This window comes from Acanthochromis polyacanthus, chromosome 8 (assembly GCF_021347895.1).
Source record: "Acanthochromis polyacanthus isolate Apoly-LR-REF ecotype Palm Island chromosome 8, KAUST_Apoly_ChrSc, whole genome shotgun sequence".
In the NCBI taxonomy this organism is placed as follows: Eukaryota; Metazoa; Chordata; class Actinopteri; family Pomacentridae; genus Acanthochromis; species Acanthochromis polyacanthus.
In genome coordinates, this window is record NC_067120.1 from 30534580 (window position 1) to 30561382 (window position 26803).

A 26803-nucleotide genomic window follows, 5' to 3' on the forward strand; every position below is an offset into this window, starting at 1 on the left:
ATTAATCCAGGCAACGCATGATCTCTGGAAGCGTAGCAGGCATATCTGCTTGGGATTTGATGGATGTGCATGTATTTATTTCCAATCTGAAGTATAAATCAAGGCTCAGAAAGAGAAATACTGCCCCGTTTATCTCCAGTTCTCTTTGTCTCCTCCCTTTCAGTCCCACATATCTACTTCCTTTCTAAACCACAATATGAGCCACATTCCTTTCTGTGTAATCAATAGTTGTTATGGCTCAATCTGTTTGCAGTGTGGGTCCGTATACTTGCATGTGTGTTCCATGCACTTCTTGTTACACTTATCCAGCATCTCCCCCATCTCTCAGCATTTATCTTTTCTCTTGGAAGTAACTGAGCATCCTTTTAAAAGCTCTGAAACAACACTCTGGCTAATCTATAAATACAAACTTTAAATCCATTATGCTAAAAGGATATACTCGATGTGTGAGTACATTGTCTCTCCATCTCTCCTGCTCCACCTCTGCTGGCTCATAATGCCAGGAATGTTCGATTAGTCATGTGGAAAAATAACCTCATTTTGTACTGCATGTTAAAACTCAAGTGGAAGGGAAGATGTCAGAAATAACAATCACACAACTGCATCATGCATCTGCTTAAACGACATAAAGGAGAAAAAGCTCCTCAGGGACCACGGAAAACCAAACTTAATAGCGTCATCTCTTTGTTCTTTTCCTTTAGGATTGTTACAGCAGCTAAAATGATCATTGTTTCAGCCAGAGAGCTGCACTCCGAGATCCGCGAGTGAATCTCTGGACTGTCCTGTTGAGGGTTATTTGATTTATACTACATTAAAAAATAAAGGTCCACTTCCAGGGATATTCCATTACATAACTGAACAGAGTCATCTCACCTACCCACTTCCCTTTCTCAGTTTTTACCAAGTGGATACTCTGTATGTGTGCATTTTAGACGGTCAGTACAGGCCAGCTGCTTTTTAATCATTTATTGTGCAGCAGTCAGGCAGAATAAGGTCTTTTTTTTTTTTATGACAAAATGATTTGCATAATTGGACGTGCACATTTCAGCTGGAAGATTATCTGTTTCCAATCAATTAAAGAAAAGATTATAAATATATATATATATATATATATATATATATATATATATATATATATATATAATGTCTAAGCAAAGCTAGAGGTAATTGATAATGTGTAAGCCAGGGTAATTTAACAGAGGACATAGATTGTTTGGCCCGCCGTAGCAGCTGCCGACCTCTGGCCTCCCATAGAAGGAGCAGATAGAGCACAGACACTGCATGCAATAGACTCGTGCATTTACTATCATTATTAGTGACAGCAGCCTAGTGGGCGGGTGTCGTCTGGTGCTTGTTATGTAATGTTGACCCACCTGAGCCGCAACATACATCATTGGGTTTACGCTGCTATGCAAAGTGGGTTACAGCACCGCGAATGCGTCCATTTTAAGTAACTCCTACTCTGTCAGTGTTAACTTTGAGTCACTCAGAGTGGATGTAGAATCAAGGTAGGGTATGCAGGAACTGATGGTTATTTTGAGTAAGGACAGACCGATTACCAGCTTGGTCGATTATTGATTTTGTCATTTTTTCTGATTATCGGTATCTGTATTTCTACTAACTGATTATTGATAAATTAAATGCACTACTTCAAGTCTGACGCAGCCTCCTCTCTCTGTGGTCTTAGAAATGTCTCTTGAGCAGCAAAAAACTGAACAAAAAACACAAGCCCTTGCCACAAACCAGGAAATTGGCTTCTCTCACAGTGGCTAAGGCTACGCTAACAGCTAGCGGCTAAATTAGAAGGCAGTTACAGATTAACTTGAAACGAAATCTGGAAAACAATAATTAATAATGCTTTAAGATCTGGACCTCAGTGGGCAATAAAAGTGATTGAACAGTGAAATATGAAGAAAATGGAAAAGAAAAGCAGACATAACTGCAGGAGACGAACTAATCAATCTCAGTGGATCCCACATAAACAGAGAATCACTCCTATATACTGTATATTCAGTTATAGTCACCCTTATAAATAAAGGAAGCCTCGTTTTAACTGACAGGTTCTCTGATATCCCATGCTGTTAAAACATTGCATTTAATGTATCTTAGTCCAAAATATCGGTTACCGGCTTTTTTGATTACCCACAATCGTCATCAGTATCGACCCTGGAAAACCCATATCCGTCAATCCCTAATTTTGAGGCTGAGGGATTTCAGAATTTTCAAAACAATAGGTCCGGGATTTTATACCTCATGTGCACCAGATGCTAACATACAACTAGATGAGCGCTCAGTCGAGGGCAGAACCACGCCCTCTGCTGGCAAAAACCCCGTCCTCCCAATACAGCTGATGCAATATGTATCAATTTTGATCATGTACGTATCTCCCTCCCTACTTGATCTGCTGACCTGTAACTCCACAACTGCGTAGGGGACCTTAGACTGATCTTCAGTGCCAAGTTTGATCATCCTGACTTCAGCGGTTGCAGAGAAATCGGACCGGATATAGCCACATATATACATACATACATACATACACACATACACACGTGGACAAAATTGTTGGTACCCCTCAGTTAAAGAAGGAAAAACCCACAATTCTCACTGAAATCACTTGAAACTCACAAAAGTAACAATAAATAAAAATTTATTGAAAATTAAATAATCAAAAACAGCCATTACTTTTGAATTGTTGATTAACATAATTATTTAAAAAAACAAACTAATGAAACAGGCCTGGACAAAAATGATGGTACCTCTATAAAAGATTGAAAACTATTTGACCAGAGTGACATGATTAACTCAGGTGTGTCATTTAATTGACATCACAGGTGTTTCCAAACTCATAATCAGTCAGGCTGCCTATTTAAAGGGAGACAAGTAGTCACCCTGCTGTTTGGTGAAAAGGTGTGTACCACACTGAACATGGACAACAGAAAGCGAAGGAGAGAATTGTCCCAGGACATCCGAAAAAAAATTATAGACAAACATCTTAAAGGTAAAGGCTATAAGACCATCTCTAAACAGCTTGAAGTTCCTGTGACAACAGTGGCTCATATTATTCAGAAGTTCAAGACCCACGGGACAGTAGCCAACCTCCCTGGACGTGGCCGCAAGAGGAAAATTGATGACAAATTGAAGAGACGGATCGTTGGAATTGTATCCAAAGAGCCCAGAGCAACCTCCAAAGAAATGAAAGGTGAACTCCAAGGCCAAGGTACATCAGTGTCAGATCGCACCATTCGTGGCCTTCTATGAGCCCAGATCTGAATCCCATTGAACATATGTGGAAGGAGCTGAAACATGCCATTTGGAGAAGACACCCATCAAACCTGAGACAACTGGAGCTGTTTGCTCATGAGGAGTGGGCCAAAATACCTGTTGACAGCTGCAGAACGCTCATTGACAAATACAGAAATCGTTTAATTGCAGTGATTGCCTCAAAAGGTTGTGTAACAAAATATTAAGTTATGGGTACCATCATTTTTGTCCAGCCCTATTTCATTAGTTTGTTTTTTTAAATAATTATGTTAATCAACAATTCAAAAGTGATGGCTGATTTTAATTATTTAATTTTCAATAAATTTTTATTTATTGTTACTTTTGTGAGTTTCAAGTGATTTCAGTGAGAATTGTGGGTTTTTCCTTCTTTAACTGAGGGGTACCAACAATTTTGTCCACGTGTGTACTTACCCAGCCAGATACCGCACTGAATGCAATAACCCCGCTGACGTTCGTCAGGCGTGGTTAGTAACTAGTCTGAAAAAGGAAAAATGCATGTTGATGCAAGGTGTAAATACAGCCTGAACGGGGTCAGAAATCAGCCAGAAGTCCACTTTTGGGTGTTAAATCCGTTCCTGCTGATTTACAGTGCGTGTTTTGTCTGTGTGTTTCCAGCTACCTAGACAGCCTAGATCGGATTGGTGCTGCAGACTACCAGCCGACAGAGCAGGACATCCTGAGGACCCGAGTGAAGACCACGGGCATCGTCGAGACACACTTTACCTTCAAAAACCTTCACTTCAGGTGGGCGTCAGCTTCAGAAATCGCAGCGTCGCATTTGTCCTCTTTTTCTTTTTCCCCGTCACCATCTGTCCGTCCGCTCCTCTATCCATGCCGGAGCTCCGGTCTGTAATTAATGAGATTAAATGCTTTAAACAAGTGTCTATATTTATGATTCCCTGCCTTTTTAATGAGGTCTGATTCAATTAGAATGGGAGCTGTGGGAATGATGACAGAGAGTGGGGGGAATTATGGGATGGAAGGGCAGGGAAAACCAAGAAAAAAAGGAAGGAGGAGTCTTGTTCTGACTCTAATTTAATCACCATATTCCTTCCTCTCTTGTGTGCATAGAGATATATGAAATTACTGAAAGCAGAAGGGGTTAGTAAACACACCAATTACTTTTCAGGATGGATGCCCCTCCACAGTTAGCAGCTAGTTATTGTTCAGATGCACACACTTGAATTAAAAACAGCAGATAAATATTGGTTCTGCTGAGTGATGCTTTCTACCGTTGCTCTGTGTAGGAGACAAGCTGGGTGTGTTTTGTTGAGAAGCCCTAAATATTGTCAGCTCGGTTGCTATTACTGGCAGCCAGGCAGCGTGTGGGAGGCTCCAGTGTTCCTGTACTGGGCGTAACCCATCAACCTACCTACCATTATACCCATCACACATACGACTGGCTCCGCTTCGCTGTGGAGTCGCTCCTTTCTGGTGGTTTTTCTAGTCTATTCTGAACATCATAAAAATAAACTTGGACATGAGAATGAGGTCATTTGCAGCTTGTGGAAACAAATACTAATGTAGGTCCACATGTGCAATTTCTGAACTCTCTTTCTGCCCTGACAGTCTCAGCTCTACTGTACTCCTTGTAAAATCAGTCAGTTGGTGTCTTTTCTTCCCTACCAGAAATTGGAGAATACTGTGCGACTAAGATTATTGCATTTAGTAAGATGGTCATTAGAAAATCCCATGCAAACTGTCATATTGTTTGATTTAGCAAAGCTATGGCAGATGGGAGGAATACATTAGCAATTCTCTAAAGCCGTGTTTATATTTATCATTTAAAGCATCTGAAATTAGTGACAATTTATTCCTCTGAACTCCAAAAAGAACCAGCAGGTTTGAAAAATATTCTTTATTTTAAGAAATGGCCAAAATTACACAATTTATCAGAGTGAAAAAAGTGAGGTTTCCAGCTTTCTAGAGGTCCCTGAACTTGTCATGTGTGACACACATTTAAAAGGAGAAACAACCAAAAAGGAGCTAAAATGAGTGGATTTCATCAAAATCACTTTATCCTACTTTATTCACTTCACTGCAAAAAAAACCCCACTGTTTTCACAAGATTAATATCCTAAATGGATCAAAACTGTAGGACCTTTAAAAAAGCAGGGGGAAAAGCAACAAAATATCACATAAACACAACTTTTAAATCGATATGAGTTCCCCTTAGAGCAGGGGTGTCAAACTCATTTTAGTCCAGGGGCCACATAAAGGCCAGTTTGATCTCAAATGGGCCCCACCAGTAAAATCACAGCATAATAACCTAGAAATGACCACAACTCCAACTTTTCCCCATTGTTTTATTTCAAAAAAGTGCATTCTGAAAATGTTCACATTTAAGTTTTAGAAAACATGATGAGCAACCTGAAATTTTTTAAGAAAAACAAATTCAATTTCAACGATATTATTGCCTCAGTTGATCACCGACACATTACAACTTACAGATCCCAGAGCATCTAAAAAGGCACAAAACATTCAGTCACAGCTATCTGGAACTGAACAATCTAGAATTTTACTTGTCAAAGTCTAGAAATTATTTAAAATGTATAGTTTTACATATTTACAATTCACAGTTAATGTCTAATTTTTACACTTTGCAAAGTCGTCCCGCGGGCCGAAATGGACCAACTGGTGGGCCGGTTGAAATTCTGTGAATATGGAAATAGTAAAATATCTATTGGTTGTGGAGCCCAGTATTGGTAACATTTGCAGCTTTTGAAAAATGCTGTTTAAGAATTGATTACAGGTTTTCTTGTAAAACCAACAATCAAAGAAATTTAGCATCCGATTGGTATGTTTGGAAGACTTGTGTCGATATAACTTTGCAATATTGCACAAAATGCTCTGAGTCCTCCCCACATCTAGTCATGGTTGTGCAGTTTCCATGACTTTATATTGCACTGAGAAATGAGCCCAAAATGAGCAAAAATGTGAAAGGATAAGAAAAATTCCCATAACCTTGGGTTCAGAGGGTTAATTCACTTAGACTTAAACAGACTTTATTGTCATTCAGTATACAACAAATGCACACAGAATGAAATTCTGTTGCAGTTGGCTCAGCACAGATTTAGAATATAAAAGTATGTGTTAAAATCTAAAATATGTATATTGAAACATACAGCAGCAAAAATGCTGTAAGGTGCAATTGTGAAAAACACTAAAAGTGGCATGTGCAAAAAAATGTTCATATATAAAAAGAAATTAATCAACCTTTTTTAGTGTCAGGCTAGAACCCGGATCTTACTGGAAGGACGTGATTCCATACATACTAAAATTTGTTTGTTAAAAAATACTGTTTTCCAATGCTTGATGTGCATGAAATTGGAGTCCAGTTTGCTCTACTGGTGTAGTTGATGTGTGTTCATTATCAAATCCTAAATGGACCGAAACTGTCAGACCTTTAACGAAGCGAGGAGGGGTGGAGCAACAAAATATCACATAAACCCGACCTTTAAATAGATTCGACTTCCCCTTGGAGGGCAAATGGGAAATTAAGAAAGTGTGAAAATGACGCTCATCAAGTTGAATAATGAAACCTGAAGGTGATAATATCAGATCAGTTCAAGAGAGAACAACTTAGGGAGTTGGAGAGGGGCCAGAGTTGTGACACCTGACAGAAAACGGCGCCATTATTGGATAAGTGATCTAATGAAAATCCAGAAATAAAGGCCTCCTTTACAAATTACAATGAAGAGACAATCCAGCAGAAGCTGCCAGCCTCCAGAAGTCTTTGTCTTGCCACTGCTGTTATGCTGCTACGAATGGAGGTTGATCATATTTTAAAGGCTCGAACTTGACTTGATTCACTCGAAACGGTTGACTTCATGACGTTTTTCACATATATAAGCGGTGATTTAGTCACTGCATTTGTGTTTATTCTTGCCTGTGTCTTGTGTCCGTCAGGCTGTTTGATGTGGGAGGTCAGAGGTCGGAGAGGAAGAAGTGGATCCACTGTTTCGAGGACGTCACGGCCATCATTTTCTGTGTGGCGCTCAGCGGATACGACCAGGTGCTGCATGAGGACGAGACCACGGTAAGGACTCATGTTCACATCTGCGTTTTCACTTTCACTGTGTTTCTCCTTCTCCCTCTTTCACTGAGGCTTTTTCTCGGTCACCGTGTGGCCTAATGGCACATTTAGAAGCACTGAAACACCTTTCAAAGAAGCTGTATACATACATTATACACAGAGGTAGTGGGTCAACATGGATGCTTTAACACATTCTGACACCGACTCTATAACAGGTGGTACAAAGATAGAAGGTGTGCTTGTTCTATATGTAGAAACCACATGTAAGCTGACATTAAGCGCATGATCTGTGGAGGAGCTGGGGACATGCGAGGATAAATGTCTGAATAAATCAAGGCATGCAAAGTGTTTATATTTACATTTTATGCATCCGTTTTAGAGAGTGTTTTTGGAATTAGAGGTGCATACAGACCTACACACCGACTTTTGGATACCTGACATTTTTTATTTCACACCTGCCTTATTGTGTGACGTTGCTCAACCCTCCGAATCCCACTTTCTGAGTGTTTTTTCATTCCTGTCCTGGCTGATTTTTCACTGCAATATAAAGTCTTGCACCTCTATGGAAACAGCACGACCATAACTAAAAGCAGAGAGAACTCAGAAATCTTTTTTATTACAGTAAGACACAGTTTGATGATATAAATGGTTTAAAAGAATAAATAAATAAATAAAGATGGAAGTTGAATTTTTTTGATTCTTTATTCTACAAAACTGAAAAAAAAACTAGTGTTATGAATAGTGGAGAAAAATGGCTTGACATAAAATAGATATTTTATTCCTCACGTTTTTCATTTTTATATTTATCTCCTGTCTGCTCTGTATAAATACAGCCTGCAGTTCAGCCAAAAAGTGTCTGATTTTTTGTTGTGTGACTGTTTGCAGCAGAAGAATCGCTTTGGGGTTTTTGGTTTCGTTAAGGAACACAGAATTTTTAGTTTTTTTTCAGAATGGGGTTAATGCAATTGAGTAATTTTTGGCAATTTTATTAAAAATGAGACATGTAGAGTTTCATTGATGAAAAGGCATAATTTTAAGATTTTTTTTAAACTTCTTGTCACATTAGATTAGTTCAAAAACAGTTGAAAATTTTTGTATTTACAAAATATGACTCAGATGAATTGTGTTTTGGTGATTTTATTTTATTTTTTAAAGATAACATGCCTTTTTAATCTACTAGCAGGGGTTCAGAGGGTTGACAGGACTGAGGCAAGAGCCGCAGTTTGCAACATTTAATCCTCATACTTTTCCTATTATCAAAGCACAAAGAGAATATCTATGAATCTGCTTCTCCTTTTGGCTCATCCGTCTCTTTATGCTACTCAGCATGTAAATAAATGAACGGAAAAACACTGAAGGCTCCATTCAAAATATTTCTGGGGCTTGTTTGTTTAACAAAACACCTAGTTGGACGGCACTCTGTCTGTCTCTTATGCAAAATCAAAAGCAATTTCTTCTGTGTGTGTGTGACAGTTTGTTCTGTGCAAATCCTGAACTGACCGTACAAACAAAAAGTGCATTCTGAACAAAGTAATTGACCTGCTTTAAGCACAGTACAAGTACAGTAATTTCCAAATATTCCAGTGCTCTGAAGACAATTGTAAGATGTTCAACAGGTGTGAAAATGATCATTTTGGTTGTCTATTTACCTTAATTTCAATCTAAATATGATTTAATATCAAAACCAACACTGGATATACATAATAAAAGTAGATGATGCAAGAGAGATTTTTTCCTACAGCCTTTTCTATTATATTTACACCATTTTTTTTTTTGGCACTTTGTAAAACAGTGAATGTGTGAATATTTGAAGGGCACTGGCTTGGTGAAATTGCAAGAAAAAATAGAGTAATTAATAAATATTCAGTTAAAATAAAGGTCTAGGATTTGTAAAACAAATTTGCAAGAGCGTGTCGTGGTGTTTCCTCAACAAAAAGAACAGGCCACAAGCCGACATGTGGCTGTAAAGACGATGTCGTGTAGCCTAAAACAAATAAGCTGATTTGAATGCACCGTGCTCGCTGCTATTTATAAGCCCGAAGTGTATCCTCGGAGACTTTCAGGCTGGGAAATCGTGTTCTGTAGCTGCTCTATTTATGCAGATGTCATGGAGCCCTCCCTTCGAGCTGGGAGCGCCGAACTAACGTCAGACGAGGAGAGGAAATATCCATCACAAAGCTCAGAGGCAGCTCCAGCTTATGTGTGTCACCTATCACAGTCCGTTTAATTGCCGCATTGTGTCTTTTTTCATTGTCCAAATGTAGGCAACATGAGGTTATGGGGATATTTTGAGCACAACTGCATTCGTGTTTGGTATCAGAACATTTTTCACCCATTTGTAACAGTAATAGTAAGCATTGTTTTTCTTCGCTCAGTATCAAAAAGCATTTCCAGGGATTTTTTAAACAATCACACAGGGAGAAATCCAGTATAAATGGAATAAAGAGGCCAATTTTTCCTCTGACAGCATCTCAGTAGATGCGGTTATGAAACATGTTTTCAATAATTGGCTATTTTAGCATAATATTGTACCATTCTTTCATGTCCACCAGGACAGTACATGACTGAAGTGGACATTCAGATATGTTGTTTGGTAGTTGTTCGAAATCCGATTGAATTGGAAGCGCTAAATGAAAGGTGTGGCAAAATAGATACACCAGAAAGGAAGATTAGCAGTCACAGTTGCTAATAAAAATCCTGAGATGCATTGAACATCACAGATCTGTTCAGACAACATCAGTAGCAGTTCTAATTTTTTTACGTCAGAGACACTGGTCTGATCCAAACTGTGCCGGTCTTAGTAACATTACGTGTTGCTAAAAAGCTAGCGTGGGCGCTATAATTACCAGGCGAATAACCAAATGTTTTTCAGACAAGCTCCCACGTTCGCTGTCACTTCTACTACCAGACACATCCATGGCATCGGATTCAGGAATTACAAGCTCAGATATTCCACAATCGGAGGGGAAAGATAACACGGTCTGTCAGTAATAGAAGTGATAAAGCACTACATATATCCCCTCAGAGCAGTTCATTAAAGTCAATGATACGCTGTGAATTTAATTGAAATGGCAACATTTCCCATAATACTAATCCTTCCAGGAAGGAGTTGAGGGCATCGAAAGTTGGATTTTTCTTACTCTTCCAACAAAAGTTGATGCATTTGTAATCGTGACTGTATTTTTCACTGATTAGGCCGACTTTTAATGCTTCTTCACGCTAAATGAAGTCAGAATTTGTGTCTACAATGAACAATGTTTAGATAGTTTTCCTTGGTGAGTTGCAATGAGTAATCAATTAGTTGTTAACTAATCGCCAACTATCTTGAGAACTGAATAATCTGCTTGACTAGTATTTTGTTTGAAAAAAAAAAGTCTAAATTCTCAGATTATCACACCTTCAATTTGAATACATTCTGATTTCTTTCCTCCTCTGACAGTAAACTTAATATCTATCTGGGTTGTAGATGAAGACATTTGAGGAGCTCATCTAAGGAAGCACTGATCAACATTTTTCAGTAACTTTCTGCAATGTTATAGACCAAGCAATTTATCAATTAATCAAGAAAATGAACGCCAGATTCCTGAAACCATCTGTCCCTAGCATTTTGTTGAAAAGGCAATAGGCTTATAGATTCAAAGAAGTGACAGAATTTTTGAGTGTTACAGTACTTTAATCAAACCAAGACTTTAACCAAAAAGAGTGACTTTCTGTTTTGCTATTTACTTACTTTAAAGTTCCTGAACTGATCCAAAATTAGAGTTTGTAAGATCTTTTTAATACCTCACTAAATGCATTTTTTTTCATGGTTATAAAGCCTAAAGGAACGTAGAATGGGGAAAAAACAGCATATGGCCTGGAATGATGATTTATTATGACACTTTTTCCATTTCCTTTAAAGCAGTGTGAAACAATAAGGATACAGTTAATTAACTTAAAGTGATCTGAACCAGATAAGCAGCCTAAAAATGGTGATCAAGTCAGTTAAAGAACGATTTTTCTGAAATATTACTAACACTAGTTTTTGCTAGATTTTCTGTTATATAGACTATTATAGGATGAGCAACCTATAGCTAGCTACTCTCGCAAGAAGTAGTCAGCGTTTTGCTCCATCCTCAATCCACTTTGACAGCGATCCATTTTTTGGAGGAAAATGTATGAAATGCTTTTGTAAACTTTTCAAGACTTGCTGAGACGTTGCCATTTGCAGTTTTGTGAAAACTGTGGATTTGCTCTCACTAGAGCCTTTATAAGGTAACAGGACAAACCATTGCAGCAATGAAGAAGGCTTTGACTGTTGGTGTCTACATGAGCATCCATGTGCTGTGCCACACATTTGCTTTCTCACTCCCTTCTTTCTATTCAAGAACTGCTTGCATTGTGTTTTTTTGTTTTTTTGTGGCTTCTTCTTATCTTGTTTCTGTTGAAATGCAGACAAACACCCGACTATTCAGTGAAATGACAGCAGCTCCGGGTGAACACTTGTCTTCCTGTCTTTAAACACTCTCTGTTCAGCACTACGGGTGTGTAAATGTGTGTGTGTGTGTTGGGGAGATGGTGGGGTATCGCACGTGGGATGTGAGTGGGACGTGGGTGGGCGGGTCCCTTTGCATTTCCTGTTCCTGCTCTAAGCTCCGCCCTGCAGCATCTCTGGCTCCTTCCACTCCTGTCACTCTCGCCATCGACTGTCCTCTCTAACCAATCAGCAGTCGATCTTCTGCAGACGCTCCACCCACAGACAGGTACGAAACCTCCCGATAGGTTGAAACACTCACCGAGAGTTGAAAGCAGAGCCTCTTTGTGTTTGTGAATCACGGACGCGAATGTCGATCAGCTTGTCTGTTCCTTCTGTCTGATTGTCGTTCCCTTAAATTACTCTAAACTTTCAAAAGGTCCCATATTGTGCCCATTTTTAGCAGATTAATCAAAATCTCACATGCCCACAGTGGTGTTTGGGCTGCTCTAAATGGGGCTGTTTTGCTCTGAAAATCAGTGAGCTGCTGTTGGTCCCGCCCCTTTCAGGAAGAAGACTCTCTCTGCATTTTTAGCAGACTTTTAGTTACTTAGGTGTGTAGGGGCTTAAGGAATAGCAGAAGTAAAAAAAAAAAAAAAAGGTTTTTAATTACCACAAAACAGAAGAAAAATATCTACATGGGACCTTTAAAACTCCTTTCTTCTTGCATTCTTTTGTATGTGAGGCTGCTTTGCCTACATCTGAAGTCATTCGCTGCAGTTGTTTTCCACTAATGTGACTTTGATGGGCCATTTCAATCATCTTTCCCTGCCTTCTCAATCCCAAACCAGCCAGTAAATGATCACAGCCAAAGAGAAACTGCTTTCAACTCATCCTGTAAAAGAATCTCAATCAGTTTTCCTCATCAGGCACTTGACTTGTTTAATGAATTGGCCTCTTGACTGCTTTGGTATTTTGCATGAACACTGAAAAGTAATACCAGCATTTTCTCGAAGATTGCTTATTTTTCCAATCTTATTTGTGCTAAAACTTAAGATGACATAAAAATGATCTACTTATATAAAAAAAGTGTCTAATGATGAAAAAATCAAATGCTAAAGTATATAAATTTTTTTATCTTAATCTTGGTTTTCAGCAGTCAAGTTTTTAGTCATTTTAGTTGAATTTTAGATGTTAATTCAGTAGCATTTACACCTATATTAATATGTAGAATTAAGGGTCATTTCATTTTTATTTTAAACTATGGTTACTGGAAATGGTATCTGTGAATTTTTTTTGCTGAATATGTTAAGTGCTTTTCAAGATTTTCTTTTTAATAAACGCCTATAGATTCACTTGTATCATTTTTTTTGACACGCTGAAGTTTGATGGCATGTTTGGATGACAATACCTCAGGAACTATTGAAGATAAGATTTTTTTTTTATTTGTTTGTTTTATTTTGAAAACCAATTTGAAGCTCCAGAACTCTTTTCTACCTAGATTAGGCTATCTAGCAATATTTTTGTTCTTGTGTTACAACTTAATCAAGTTACGTACGCTAAATGAAAATAAACTTCTATTAATTTTGTGACCATGTATTTCATGTAAAGTTTTCATTTGTGTTGTTTTGTATTGCTGTGACATGTAGTTACATATAGTTTTGATAATATCATTTGTTAATCTCTACGTTATCAATTGTTTTGTTAATGTGCTTGAAGACGAGACTTTTCATGACAACTTTAGTTAATATTTTAAATTTCAACTCACCTATAATCAGAGAATCTTTGATCTACTTGTCCGATATTGCAGTTTCTGTACCAGTGGCATTGTGGGAAACATAAATGAAAATTTTTGGATTTTACATTTAATAGTTCCTAAGATATTGTCATTCAAGCATAACTGAATATTTCAAAGTGTGAAAAAAAACTGCTGCAAGTGAGTCAACAGGTATTTTCTTTTTTAATTTATCCCCGAAAGTACTTAATATTTGAGGCTAGAATTTCACAAATACCTTCATAAATATCCATATTTTATGCTATAAAATTTTAGGCAAATGAAATTTGAGATGGAATGAGCCTATCATATATATATATATTATCCTGTGGAGTGTTCACTTAAAGCAGTACCATTTAGATGTTGTGTATTCATCCCAAAAATGTAACTTATTTTAGTCACATTTTACAATTTAGATTAGATACAGCAGAAGCAAGGATCTAGTCAGGAGAAACAATCTGGATAATTACCACAAAACGCATTTCCCACCTCAGTAAACAGTTGCGGAATGTTTAATCAGTGACTGGACAGTGTTGGAATAAGCTCTTTTCTTCTCTTTTACTGTTACACTGCTACTTTTACGTTTCAACACCTTCACTGCAGGTGTGTCCTCAAGCACAAGCTGCCAGAACAAAACCTTACCCTGCAGCGCCCCTAGGGGTCAAAAACTCCACAGGGTACCTTTAAGTGATTAGTCAGTGAAATATATGACAGCTGGAGCAAACAGTGGCTCACAGCTGACGAGCTACAAGTGCATGGCTTCGTTTAACTCGCTGGCAGCAAGTCTCTTACTAATAACTTCTGTCACTGACATGTTGAGACGCACATAAACACAGCAGAAAAAAATGAATGCTGCATCCGTAGACAAGAGGAACTCCCCGGTATTTCTGTTCCGCTTTTGTGTTTTTATTTTCATCTCAATTCCTCTTTGTGTTTAGATGGTGTGTATGTGGTATGTGTGTTCTTGATTTTACTGCACATGCGCCTCTGACACGTAAATGCGGTATGCTTGTCTGGATGATTCATTTTTGAGTGCGTTTCGATATGAGTCCGAATCTGCAGCATGTGTCTGTGAGCATGCATGAAAAAGTGAGTTCTGCTTCCCGTTTAACCCGTGCTAATGTCTCACCTACAGAACCGCATGCACGAGTCTCTGAAGCTCTTTGACTCCATCTGTAACAACAAGTGGTTTAAGGACACCTCCATCATCCTCTTCCTGAACAAAAAGGACCTGTTTGAAAGCAAGATCAGCAAGTCACCACTGTCCATCTGCTTCCCTGAATACAACGGTAAATACTTCACCGTGGAAGTTCATCCTGTGTGATGGGGATTCAAATTTAAAATTCATAAAAATCATCCAGTAATCAATGAATCGTAGAAATGAATGTAGTGCAGTGATGAAATTTTGTTACTTTAAGCTAGTCTTAAGCTAATGGCCTTTGTTAGCGTTTCAAAATCATAGCTACTTTGTTACTTTAAGCTAGTCTTCAGCTAATAGCCTTTGTTAGTGTTTGAAAATCATAGCTTAGCATTTGTACAAACCTAAAGTAGCTAGCTAAAATCCGAAAACCTTTGTCACAACTGAAAGTTCATTCATACGACTGCCACAGTTAGCAGTTAGACAGCAGGGAGGTGTGCTCCTTTATGTAACCCTTATGGTCTCTCAGCAAACACATCAGTAACTCCACCTCCTTAAACAGTAGGAGACTCCACCTGGTGGCACAACCTGGTACTGCAGAAAATCTGAAAAAATATGTGGCTAAATATTGCCTCCTACATGAATGTCCTTCATCCTCAGTTTTATTGGTGAATACATTTTAAGTCGATTAAAATCTAAACAGCAATTCATCAATGAATTATTACCATCCCTACTGTGTTGACTGTATTTAAATAGACAATAGAAGGCACAGTTGGAACTGAGGTAGAGCTCTTCTCATTTAGTAAAGCAAACCTAATCTTTAAATCATGTGTTTTCACTAAATCAGTGAAATTTGGAGGCAGTCTAGTCTGACACCAGTGTGATTCAGGATCTGGTCACTGCTTTGAAAGTCATTGTTTTGAGCTGATCGTTGAGGGGAGACTTTCACACTACATCAAGTAAAAAAATGCCATCTGTAGACTCTCCAACAGTTCATTTCCTCATTTTATCCAAATTTATATCTGACAAAAACACTGCTTAACTCCTAATGCTCGACTGTCTGGTGCAGTTAGTGTTACAGATGCAATACCCATTTAAATAACTGCTCCATTAAAAAGTTGAAGCAGTGTTGTCAAAATGTTCCTGCCTGACAAAAGTGCTGCCGGCTGCTCTTTGAGAAGCGTCATGTCCCAGCTACATGTCACTTTCTCAATATGGCTGAGTGTGATCTCCTTACACAGAATTTGTCAGGTTGACTACACAAAAACTTGCTTTTCCTTTTAAATTACAGTTACAGCGATGACAAAAATGCATTAACTGTGATATGACCCATTGTTCTTTTATTTTTTTTGAAGGCTGAGGATGAGTCATAGTTTGAGTAGAATTTTTTTCACCTAACTTTAGACTGTCAGTACCAGATGCTACGATTAAGTGGAGCACTGACACCCACATTAATAATCAGCAGAAAAGTCTGCAATCTACTTCCTGTGCCCCAGCTGTTTATCTTGCTTGAAATTAGACTGATGTCTGTAGACAGCTGCGACCAAGCAGGTAGGGACTGACTGAGGAAAGCAAAATATGCTGTGACTTCACCTCTAATAACCAATATTATAATTCTTCTCATAGATAAGAAACTGCAGGTGCTCATACATCATAATTTAAGACAACTAATGTAGCTAGAATCTGTTATCTGCATGCCATAGTACATCAGATTTCAGTGTGTATACATTTTGCAAAAACAGAAAAGCTAAATCGAATATATTTTAACCTCACAGTTTATCTGAGCAAAACCATCATTTTTATTTTTAAGTGGTATTTGTGAAAAGGTTTAAAATAGAAACTACAGAAAAAGTGCCATGGGTGAGATAAATAATGCCCCATATTCATGTTCATGCCTGTAAAAAGTACAATTGCCCTCATGAAGGTTCTGCTGTATGTACAGAAGGTTGTGTGATGAATGGAAAAGAGGCCAAATAGACAAAATAGCAAACAGGAGATTAAACAGCAGAGCAGAGATAAGCTCAGTCTCCTGGAACAAAACAAAGATGAGAGACAAAGAAAGTGCAAGGGAGCGAAGCAGTGAATGAAATCAGAAGTGTTACTGCGAGTCCAAAACAAGAGGAGCTCAAGTGTGAGAGAGACAAGAGAAAAACGAGAGACAAGACAACACAACTCGTGGGGGAAAGCAAGAGCAAGCGAGAACGCTGGAGAGACGGCGAGAGAGTGTGAGAAAATCAGACAAAGCAAGACTGTGGGAAACCAAGATGGAGAGAGACCCAAACAGCCAGACTGTGAGAAAGAGAGAATTAGGATTCCAAACCTGTTTCCTCCCCTCTTCTTCTCCCCTCTTCAGCCTTTTACATGGCCAGACTTTGTCCCTGTTCTGATTAAGTTTGCCGCTGAAACAGACAACAGACCACAGTGCTGCTAATGGCTGAGAGCCAGATAGATGTTAGTGACACTTGGAAGAAGAAAGTACTCCAATCGCTGAGATCTGAGTCATTCCAAAAGCATTAGAACAAATTAGAGCTTGTAATCTTTGCCAATTTCTATTGGCAGAAATAGCATTCAACAGTTAAAAATGGGCTTGAGCTAAAAGGGCTCGCACGTTTTGGCAGTGCCGTTAGATTGATCGATACACAGTATAAATAATCTCTCCGTCCATTTTGGCTTCAGCGCGTCATGTCTGTCAGTGCACTCGTGTTGTGGAGGGCTATAATATATTGGTAATATTCAGAAACTGACAGACCGCGCCAACGACAACAAGACGTATTATTTTCCATCACATTTCATTTATCTGGCCGACATCACCTTTCCATTTTGTCCGACAGAGTTGTCCATGTATCACTTTTATTAAAGCTTGGCTGGCGGTTAAGCGCAGCCCTGCGTACACCTCAGCAGAATGTGTTGCTGAGCTAGAAAGTCAAAGGTTGTGTTTTTTTCGAAAATATCAGAAAATAGTGCTGATGCAGAGAGAGGAGGGCAGATAGAAAGGTTCATATGAAAGCCACTTTTTAAGCCTAACTCCCACCTTTTATCATCTCACTTTCTCTTCTTTTCTCTGTCTCTCTATAGGTCCGGATACATACCTAGAGGGAATAGCCTACATTAAGTCTCATTATGAGAGCAAGAACAAGTCGCCCAACAAAGAGGTCTACTCCCACGTGACCTGCGCCACCGACACCAACAACATCCAGTTTGTGTTCGATGCCGTCACTGATGTCATCATAGCCAACAATCTACGGGGCTGTGGCCTCTACTGATGATTCTTCTCAATCTTAGCCAATGGATGATGGAGGTTGTATTCGTGGTACCTGTATGTGCCACATGTGTGAGTGATGTCATCATGTCATGGCCAGTTAAATTTGGTTGTGTTCATGATGTCATAATGCTGATTTGCCATCAAGCTGGCTTCTAGTCCAGCTTTGAATTAATTCCTTCATTGATTGATTGGTTGGATTGGTTGATTGATTCATTGGTTGGTTGAGACTTTTTGTGTTCTTTTTTTTTTTTTTTTAATTCCTAAAGAAGAACCAGCTGCACTTTCCAATAACGCTGTGCTTCGGGAATACAAAATTCCTGAGCATTATTTGGAAATGCAATCGTAGACGTAAGCCGAACACAAATTAAGTGCACCCTTCTCGGTCCAGCAGCACAATAAAGCAGGAATCCTTCTTCTACCCGGACGCGTTTCTTATTATTTTGACTAAAATGTGAGTATTCGCTCTTCCGTGCCTTTAGATTTATGCCTCAGTGACATGAAGAACCGATGTGAAACTGCATATAAATGTGTCGTCAATCTTAATCGGGGTCAAGTTCGGTTCACTCCCAGTTGAAGTCGGGGCCGCCTCGATTATCTGCGGGAGATTTAAACGGCCTAAACAACATTATGTTCAGCCTAGCAAGAAGTAATTCAAAGAAAACGCTAAATCATCCGGAAGAAAAACGGCACATCACGGCGCACCCATACAGCCAAGAGATTAAGGTGAATTCTCGGAAACCGCAACATCCTCGTTTTAATTCCAGCAGACTACCCTTCTGTCTTTCTAAACCTATTTTTGTGCAAAATAGCTTTTTGTTTCTGCCTCTCTGTCATTATTGTGTATGCGTTGTCATTCGTTTTCCTCGGTTGTTGTTTACTGATGACAGCTGACAGTTGTGATGTATGTGGTGCGCTGCGTCGCGTCTGACTGCTGCACTTTTAGCTAAGGCCTTTACAACTGTGGAACTTGAAAATGATTTGGCTTAAATAAACAGACACAGGCATGAATTAAAGCCGTTATATAACATATATATGGAATAAATAAATACAGAAGTAGATTTAAAAATTCAGCTAATTATAATGAAATGTACATTATTTTCACTGTAACGTAGTTCTATTGGGATTAATATTGACATTATTGGTTTAATTTCAGTTTATTTAGATATCTAAGAGGCTGAGCTAATTGGAGAAAATATTGGCACATTTTATATTATTCTATAATGGTGAAATGTGGCATTATAATATAAAATTTGCAATTAGAAAAATGCTGTTCACTGCTCCTTGACATGAAAATATGCTGCGTAAAAAAAAGTTCCTTTCTGAAGACCCATAATGAAATCATTAAGCATTTTTCCATTGTATGTTTTTCTCCTGTTTTAATGAGATCATTTATTTTTTGCAAGGACTTATTTATTATTTAGCGTTTTGAAGTTCTACGTTAAAAAACACCACAATTTGGTTGGCAAAAACACAACAAGTAGGGCCAATCAATAACGGCGTGTCCGTTTATCTCATTTCTGGCGTTTAAGGATCGACGTGTAGAATCAGCCTCAATGCAGCAAAGCTTTGCTCATTCAAACCCTGAGGGAGCTTCAGAGATTATCGGGGAGAGTGCGGCACTCACAATGCTAAATGTCCTAATCAGACCAAAGTTAATCCTCGTTATGAAACACGACCGTTGTTGGCTGTTGTGCAGCTTTTGTGAAGCTTTATTGAGCTGCATTTTTGAATTTGTGGGACTTCGGGCTGTGGATTTTAAATCTGAACAGTTCTGACTTTGGCAAATCACAGTTAAAGTATTGCAGGGGGAAAAAAAACACAATGGCAAAAAGATACTTTGAATTGCAGCAGTTTCGACGAGGATGGCCTCATTTAAAAAAAAAAAAATGTTAAAGATCCAAACTTGTGCAGTTTGAATCATTTAATGATGCTATAATGCTATAATACTATAACTGTGGGTGTTACAAAGAAAATATGCACATCAGAAAAAAATTGCAGAAAAATTAATGTTTTGTAGGCTCATCTCATTTGAGCAATGGCAGCTTGTCAGTTAATGAAAATATGGCCACCATACAACAGAATTTTGTGTTTCCATGTTGAAAATTAACAGTGTCACAAGTATTATTGTTCCAAAACCTCTGTGTTTTGACTTTGGATGCATTTTTCTTGGGCGTAAACGTCCAAATGAAGCTATCCAATGTCTTGTTTATCCCTTTACCCTGTGTTAAAGCTCAGGTCGGCAGTATTTTCGGCAGAGAAAAATGTCATTACATTCCAGAATATTGTTATTAAAGAGAAAACTACACTTCTGCACCTCCTCCTGCCTCTGTTTTTAGGAAAGTCTAGCCCCTGAGCGCAGGCTTCAGCCAATCACAGGGCTGTTCAGTGATCAGGTGAGAGAGTATAAAGAGCAGCAACATGCGTGGTGGGAATGGGATGTGGTTAGACAGCAGGCTTCCACTCAGGAGGGCGGGGTTTGAATCCCGTGCGACGCCAGAGGTGAATGTTGACTTTTATCTCGGCTGGTGTTGTGCGTTCGGAGCTCGTGCACACACCCGTGCTTGTTCGGTGAAAAGAGCTTAGACCAGAGAGGGAAGAGGGACATATTTCTCCCTACTGCAGGTTTAATTCATAATGACCAAGCTGCAAATTTGTGCTAGAAAGAGGCTGCTATGATCACTCATCCCTGCAGGGTCAGTCTCCAGTTCCTGACTCTTGCACCACACATGGCACCACTGTAAAAATCACTTACAACAAAGACCGACAGGAGCTGGTGCTGACTCAATCAGACAACTCCCAGATAATGCTTCGATGGAGGCATTGATTTTTTTATTTTTTTTTATTTTTAGAGCCTTGGGGAAGCATCCATTGTGTGTGGCTGCACAGTGTGATATCCCTATTGTCCACCACTCCACCTTAATAAGCCAGAGGTGAGCTTTGAAAGATTACCAGCTGCTGAGTTCCTCCTCTGGGATGAGAATGTCAGCTGTCTGACTACTGTTTTTTGTGGCCCTGATGTTTTGGTTTCTGCTGAATGAGTCGGTGGAGAGAGGCATTTAGTACCAGGATGAATATCATCAGCTCCTCTCTGCTCTCTACAAGCAACAGTGTCATATAGAAATATGGAAAAAGCTGCTGTGTTTGTCTGTGGGACTTAGTGAGCTGAATGTGTTTACAGCTCTACTGTTATGAGTGCTCCCCAGCAAACAGAGGTAGAGAGCGTCTTTACTTATTTATGACAGGGGCATTTGCTTTATTCCGCTCATCTCTCCACACTCACACCGCGAGGGTGTGTCTCCGTTTTCTGCAACAATTAAAAAAAAACAGGTAGATGACACCAGCAGCTACCACATCTGTGCCAAATTTCCTAATTAGACAACGAGAGCTGCCTTCGGCTGTTGATCAGGCTGCTTCGTGTGTGTCTGCTTGTGTATTTTGCGTGTGTACAGATTGTATATAGTTACCTACATGTGTCTGTTGATAGTACAGGAAAGGTCACTGTGTGTCTGTGTGCTTTCATTGTGAACATGTGGATGTGTTGTGTAAGAGGCAACGTCAGCCCATGGGTGTTGCGGTGGAGTCAGTATCTGTGGATTAATTACCCCGAAGGCACCCGTCTACCCTTTACTCACACACATACAAGCCTGAGACACACGCACACACATGCTACGAAGACACAAACACGCCCACCAGACTTGAAAATGTCACAACACCTTACTTGCCGTTGCCAAATTATACCACCGCTTCCAACCAGACGGCCTTCGGTGCTCTTTGGCTGTTTCGCCAAACCAGACGGCTGCTGCCACTTCCGCTAAAAGTCATTTAGTTCATCATCTTCTCTTCTGACCTCTGCCACACAAGGAAGGAAAATGATCTGTCTGCATTAGCTGCATGACTGTTAACAAATGTGTGAAATCTCAAGTGTTTGGCCTGAAATTTTCTTAACTTCTCAGCCTCATCAGTGGCTACACTGGTGCACAGACACTTCCCTTTAATAGGTTTGTTTTTAATTTGCATAAAAGCCAAACCAGTGTTTCATGTCGAAAGAAAAAGGAGACTATTCTCTGGTTATTTTAGCTTTTCATGCATTCCCCTCCCTGTCTATGCTCCACCACGGTGAAGGTATCTTAGGTGAATTCATCATTTGTTGTGTGAATAGTCTTGTTTAGAATCATTGCATGGAGACGCCGCCGTTATAATAACAACAAAGTGTCTTTGTTCCCAAAATTGTTGTGCAGCGTGATTATGGTTTTCATGCCCGAGAGCCTGAAAGCTGCAGCATATTTTTATATCTCAAATATGAATGCATCCAGTGTAGCTTACTGCTTTCTGTGCCGACACAGTATAAAGAGTAGCCCAGATGGTGAAATATTCATCCGTATTTAGTAAGTGAGCTCCAATTTACATTCAGATGAAAGGAAATCTCTACATTTGTGTTTGTCGTTGGGGCTGCATTGTGTTTCAGCTTCGTCTTCCTACTTCTTTCATGCCATTATTAACCTGAGGCAACACACAGAACAAAATGTAGTCATGCTTCTACTGTTCTTCAGTAGCATATTAAATTGCTCAGCTGCATTTTAAACTTTAGTTACAATACGTAGCAGCACTTTATTAAATTTAAAGGCAGTGCTGTGTTTTTGCATCACTAAATCAATTGCTACAAATCACTTATTAAGCAACGCTGCAGTGCGTTTCATGTATTCAGCCAACCTTTGAATGCAATTCATTTTTTAAATAGTGTTGAAATCTTCCTGCAGAGACTTAAAATATGGTTTGAAATATTCCGTCATATTGTAAAGATTAAGTTCTCTTTTACTGCAATCAAAAAGTCCTCATTGTGTAGATTTTATTGTCTGCACTGAATTAGAATTTGAAAAATAAAATGTAGCGTTGGCTAAAGCAAGCAAGGCTGTGATTTGATGGATTGTATGGTCAAACAAGTTACAAAACTGAAAGTCGAATGAAAAGGCTAGAAAAACAGACATGCTATTATGCAAATACTTGTGTGCATCTTACTAAAATATGCAATTCTAGAAACTGACATATGAACTATTTGCAGGATTTGCTGGTAAAAAGGCAAAGAGCCGATATGCTAACCGCTAACACAGTCTGCAATGCTGACTGTCATTCACCAAAATTTCAATTAAAGGGGGAAAAAAATAAAGATTTAAGCTAGTTAGCTGGATTTCTGTCAATTAATCAGTTAATTCCTTCAAAGATTAGTACTCTAAAGAGGGTTTGCTATTGTTGAATGCATATTTGAATGACAAAGTTCACTAAATATGACACAAAATTAATTGTTTTGACTTGGGATGAGGATGGTGTGGTGGTTAGCACTTTTGCCTTGCAGCTAGAAGTTCCCTGGTTTGCATCCTGGCCTTCCTGGGATCTTTCTGCATGGAGTTTGCATGTTCTCCCTGTGCATACGTGGGTTTTCTCTGGGTACTCCGGCCTCCTCCCACACTCCAAAAATATGCTGTTCTAAATTGCCCGTAGGTGTAAATGCGAGTATGCTTGTTAGTCTGTATATGTAGCCCTGTGACAGACTGGCGACCTGTCCAGAGAGTCCCCTGCCTTCTCTCCATGTCAACTGGGATAGACTCCAGCACCCCTGCGGCCCTAGTGAGGACAAAGTAGTGTATAGAGAATGGATGGATGGACAGACTTGGGATGACTTTTCTTCAAAATTCTCATTTTCCTGTTAAAAGCTGCTGTGGGCAGACCTTTTGAAGTCTCGGGCACAATATCATGATTTAAAGTATTTATGATGTGAAGTAAACAGAAATACAAGCCCACTGTGCACTGAAAGTGAATCTATTTTTTTATTGGAGGAGAACAGTTTGATAAAGTGCTCTCTGTGTGCTTCATTCTCGGACTCTCAGCACATAAAATGAGACCTGAGTTCTTCAGGATTGCAAAAGTTTCCCAACCTCAAATAAGAACCCTTGATTTCCTCACATTGTCATTACTTCTTGGCCATAACCCTCTTCATTCTGCCCGCCTCAGCAGCTCTGCAGCTGTAAAGCAATTAGTGGTTTATAAGGTGAAGACAGGATTGATGTTGGCACAGAGAAGGCGTGTGTGTTTGTGCTTTTCACAGTCTGTCTTCACTCATGAATTAGGAATAAAGCCCAAAGAACAAGAGGCCAAGAGGAGGCTGTGTAACGGAATTTATGTCCTGCTTGAATTCTGATGATAAATAATGAATTCCCATAGGCTGCAGTGAAGGAGAGATTTGTGGGTAATGTAGGCCATGCAAAGGAAGGTTGTTTATTTGTTTGTTTTTACCATGGTGGGGTGATGGTTAGCACTTCCACCGTGCAGCTAGAAGATCCCCGGTTTGCGTCCTTCCACCTTGCGACCTTGCATCTTTCTGTATGGAGTTTGCATGTTCTCCTTGTACATTTCTCTGGGTTCTCCAACTTCCTCACACAGTCCAAAAATATGCTGAGGTTAATTGATGATTCTAAATTGCCTGTAGGTGTGAATGCGAGAGTGATTGTTTGTCTGTATATGTAGCAACAGAATGGCCACTTGTTCAGGGTGTCCCCCACCTTCGCCAAGTCAGCTGGGATAGGCTCCAGCCCCTCATGACCCTAATGAGGATTAAACGGTGTGTAGATGATGGATGGATGGATGTTTTTACCATGTGTGGATAAGACAATCAGCAGTGCATTCAGGTAACACATGTGCAGCTGTGTGGCTGCTTCTCTGGGCAGCAGGTGGTGATACAAAAGAAACCTTGGGCCATGTCACAACCTTACCAAATTTAAAAAAAAAAAAAAGAAGAAGCTGTTGAAATGTCACAACAGCAGCCAAATGAAGAACGACTGAATTTCAGTCCCTTTTACACTCAACTTCAGTGCCAAATATTTCCCTCATGTCAGCTTTACATGAGCTCCACTCAAGCCTTTTTTTTTTAATTTGCTGAAATATTCATGCATCAAATATAGAAATAGAGTTGCTTTAGAGACATCTTATAATATTCTGCTCCCGCTCAACCTTGCCAATTGATGTAATGAGCACTTAAGCCTGTGCAGAGCCGAGGAGATCTGCTGGACTGGGAGAGGAGTCGGGGAGCTGCAGGGCACACGACTGCAATGAACATGGCTCGAATTAAAGGAAGCCGAGTTTATGCTGGTACTTCTGAAAGTCCCTGCGCTCACTGCTGCACTCCTTTTAGCCCTCAACCCTCCAATGTCCATTCAACCCACTTGTTTACTGCCTTAAAACCAACCAACACTTTCTATACTGTATAGGTCACCTACAGCGAAATCTACAAAACTCTTACAAGTGTGTGAGTGAGTGTGTGTGTGCGATTGCTGTATGTTTCTGAGCACTGTAGGTAAAAATGTATCTGCTGTAACTCCCTCACTGTTGTGATAATTTATTGAACGTTGTATTTATACATGACAATGATAATAAAGCACCACATGAGTAACTCGACGCGGCTGATTATTTTCCCCCGACTGAGTTATTTTTGTGCGTCCTCTCTGTGTGTGTGTTTGTAAAATATTGAAATGTAAATGTTTAAACGTCAGTGTTAATAGGTCTGTTGATATACTTCTTCCTCTTTCCTTTCCTGCTCCGTTTCTGTCTGTTTTCCTGAGCTCTAATTATTTATTGAAAATGTCTGAAAGTATTTCCTGAACAGGTCAAATGTTTTAAACTGACACTGCTACTGTTTCCTGTTGGTAATTCAGTATGAGACGAAGTAATCGCTCTGCAAAATGTCGCATTTATAGCACGTACTAGAAATAATTGTGCAGAAAAATAACTTTCTTTGTGCTCTCTACACTCTTGCTTAAGTTTTAATTGGAGAGAGACAAGATTTGTGCCTGTTTGAGTGTAAAAGCGAGCGTTTAACCTGCTCAAGCGGTACTAACTTGTAACTTTTCCTTCTTTCCTCTTCACTCTTCATTATCTCCCATTCATTTTTCTTTCTGCTTGCTTTTATTTACTCTCCCTATCATCTCTTTCCCCACTTCCTCTCTTCATTCGACTTGTCTGCCTCACTATCCCCCCCATTTTTTCCCCCGTCCCTTTCCTTCTCCCTCTGCAGAATCGCATGCACGAGTCTTTGATGCTGTTCGACTCCATCTGCAACAACAAGTTCTTCATCGACACCTCCATCATCCTCTTCCTCAACAAGAAGGATCTGTTCGCAGAGAAGATCAAGAAGTCTGCACTCAGCATCTGCTTCCCGGAATACACAGGTAGACAACAACCAAGACGTGCAGTTTTTCTTTTCTTTTTTTGTCTGAGTGAAATGGTGAGAAATAATGAGCAGGCGGGAGAAAACAAAAAGCAGCTAACGAGTGACACTGATGGAGCAGACAGGCGCACAAAATGAGAATGACGTGGCAAAATCAAAGCTGTTCTGTTTGCACTTTTGTTCATATTACTGGGGGAAAGAGGTTTACAGTAGAGCCCTGTGTGGGACTGTTTTCTTAATCCTGCTCCTCCTGGATTTCTGACCATTAACGCCCATTCCTACACCAAACTCCCAGCAAGATTTACTTTTGGTCCCTCAGGATCCAAACCAGTTTACACAACTGTTCATTATTGGATTTATGCAAAAGAGTACCATGATTACATAAGTCACATAACAACAATATACAGTCAAGCACAAAATTATTCTTACTCCTAGCAAATTTTGACTTAAAGTTACTTTTAAATGTAAATAAAAGCTGAGAATTTTTTTTTTTCTCACAATGTCATTTCCAATAAAAAAGACTTTCTGGTTGAATAAAAGTAACTTTAAGCCTAAATTTGCTAAGGGTATGAGTAATTTCAGGCTTGACTGCATATTTGAGGCAGTTTATATTAATTGATATTTTGGAGGTATGTGTATTTTC

The 26803-nt window shown here is 39.3% G+C and overlaps 1 protein-coding gene across 2 annotated transcripts in view; it reads left to right on the forward strand.

Annotated features, from left to right (window-relative positions):
- Positions 1–26803, forward strand: part of gnao1a (guanine nucleotide binding protein (G protein), alpha activating activity polypeptide O, a) — a 134371-nt gene that overhangs the window by 97030 nt on the left and 10538 nt on the right. The window contains exons 5-8 of one of the 2 annotated variants that reach the window (XM_022204702.2): positions 3898–4026; positions 7192–7321; positions 14681–14834; positions 17759–25400. In XM_022204702.2, the coding sequence (XP_022060394.1) occupies positions 3898–4026; positions 7192–7321; positions 14681–14834; positions 17759–17946 (601 nt within the window). In that variant the 3' untranslated portion in view covers positions 17947–25400. Of the gene's footprint in view, positions 1–3897; positions 4027–7191; positions 7322–14680; positions 14835–17758; positions 25401–26007; positions 26162–26803 lie in introns of those variants that run through there. The other variant, XM_022204701.2, reaches the window with a different exon arrangement.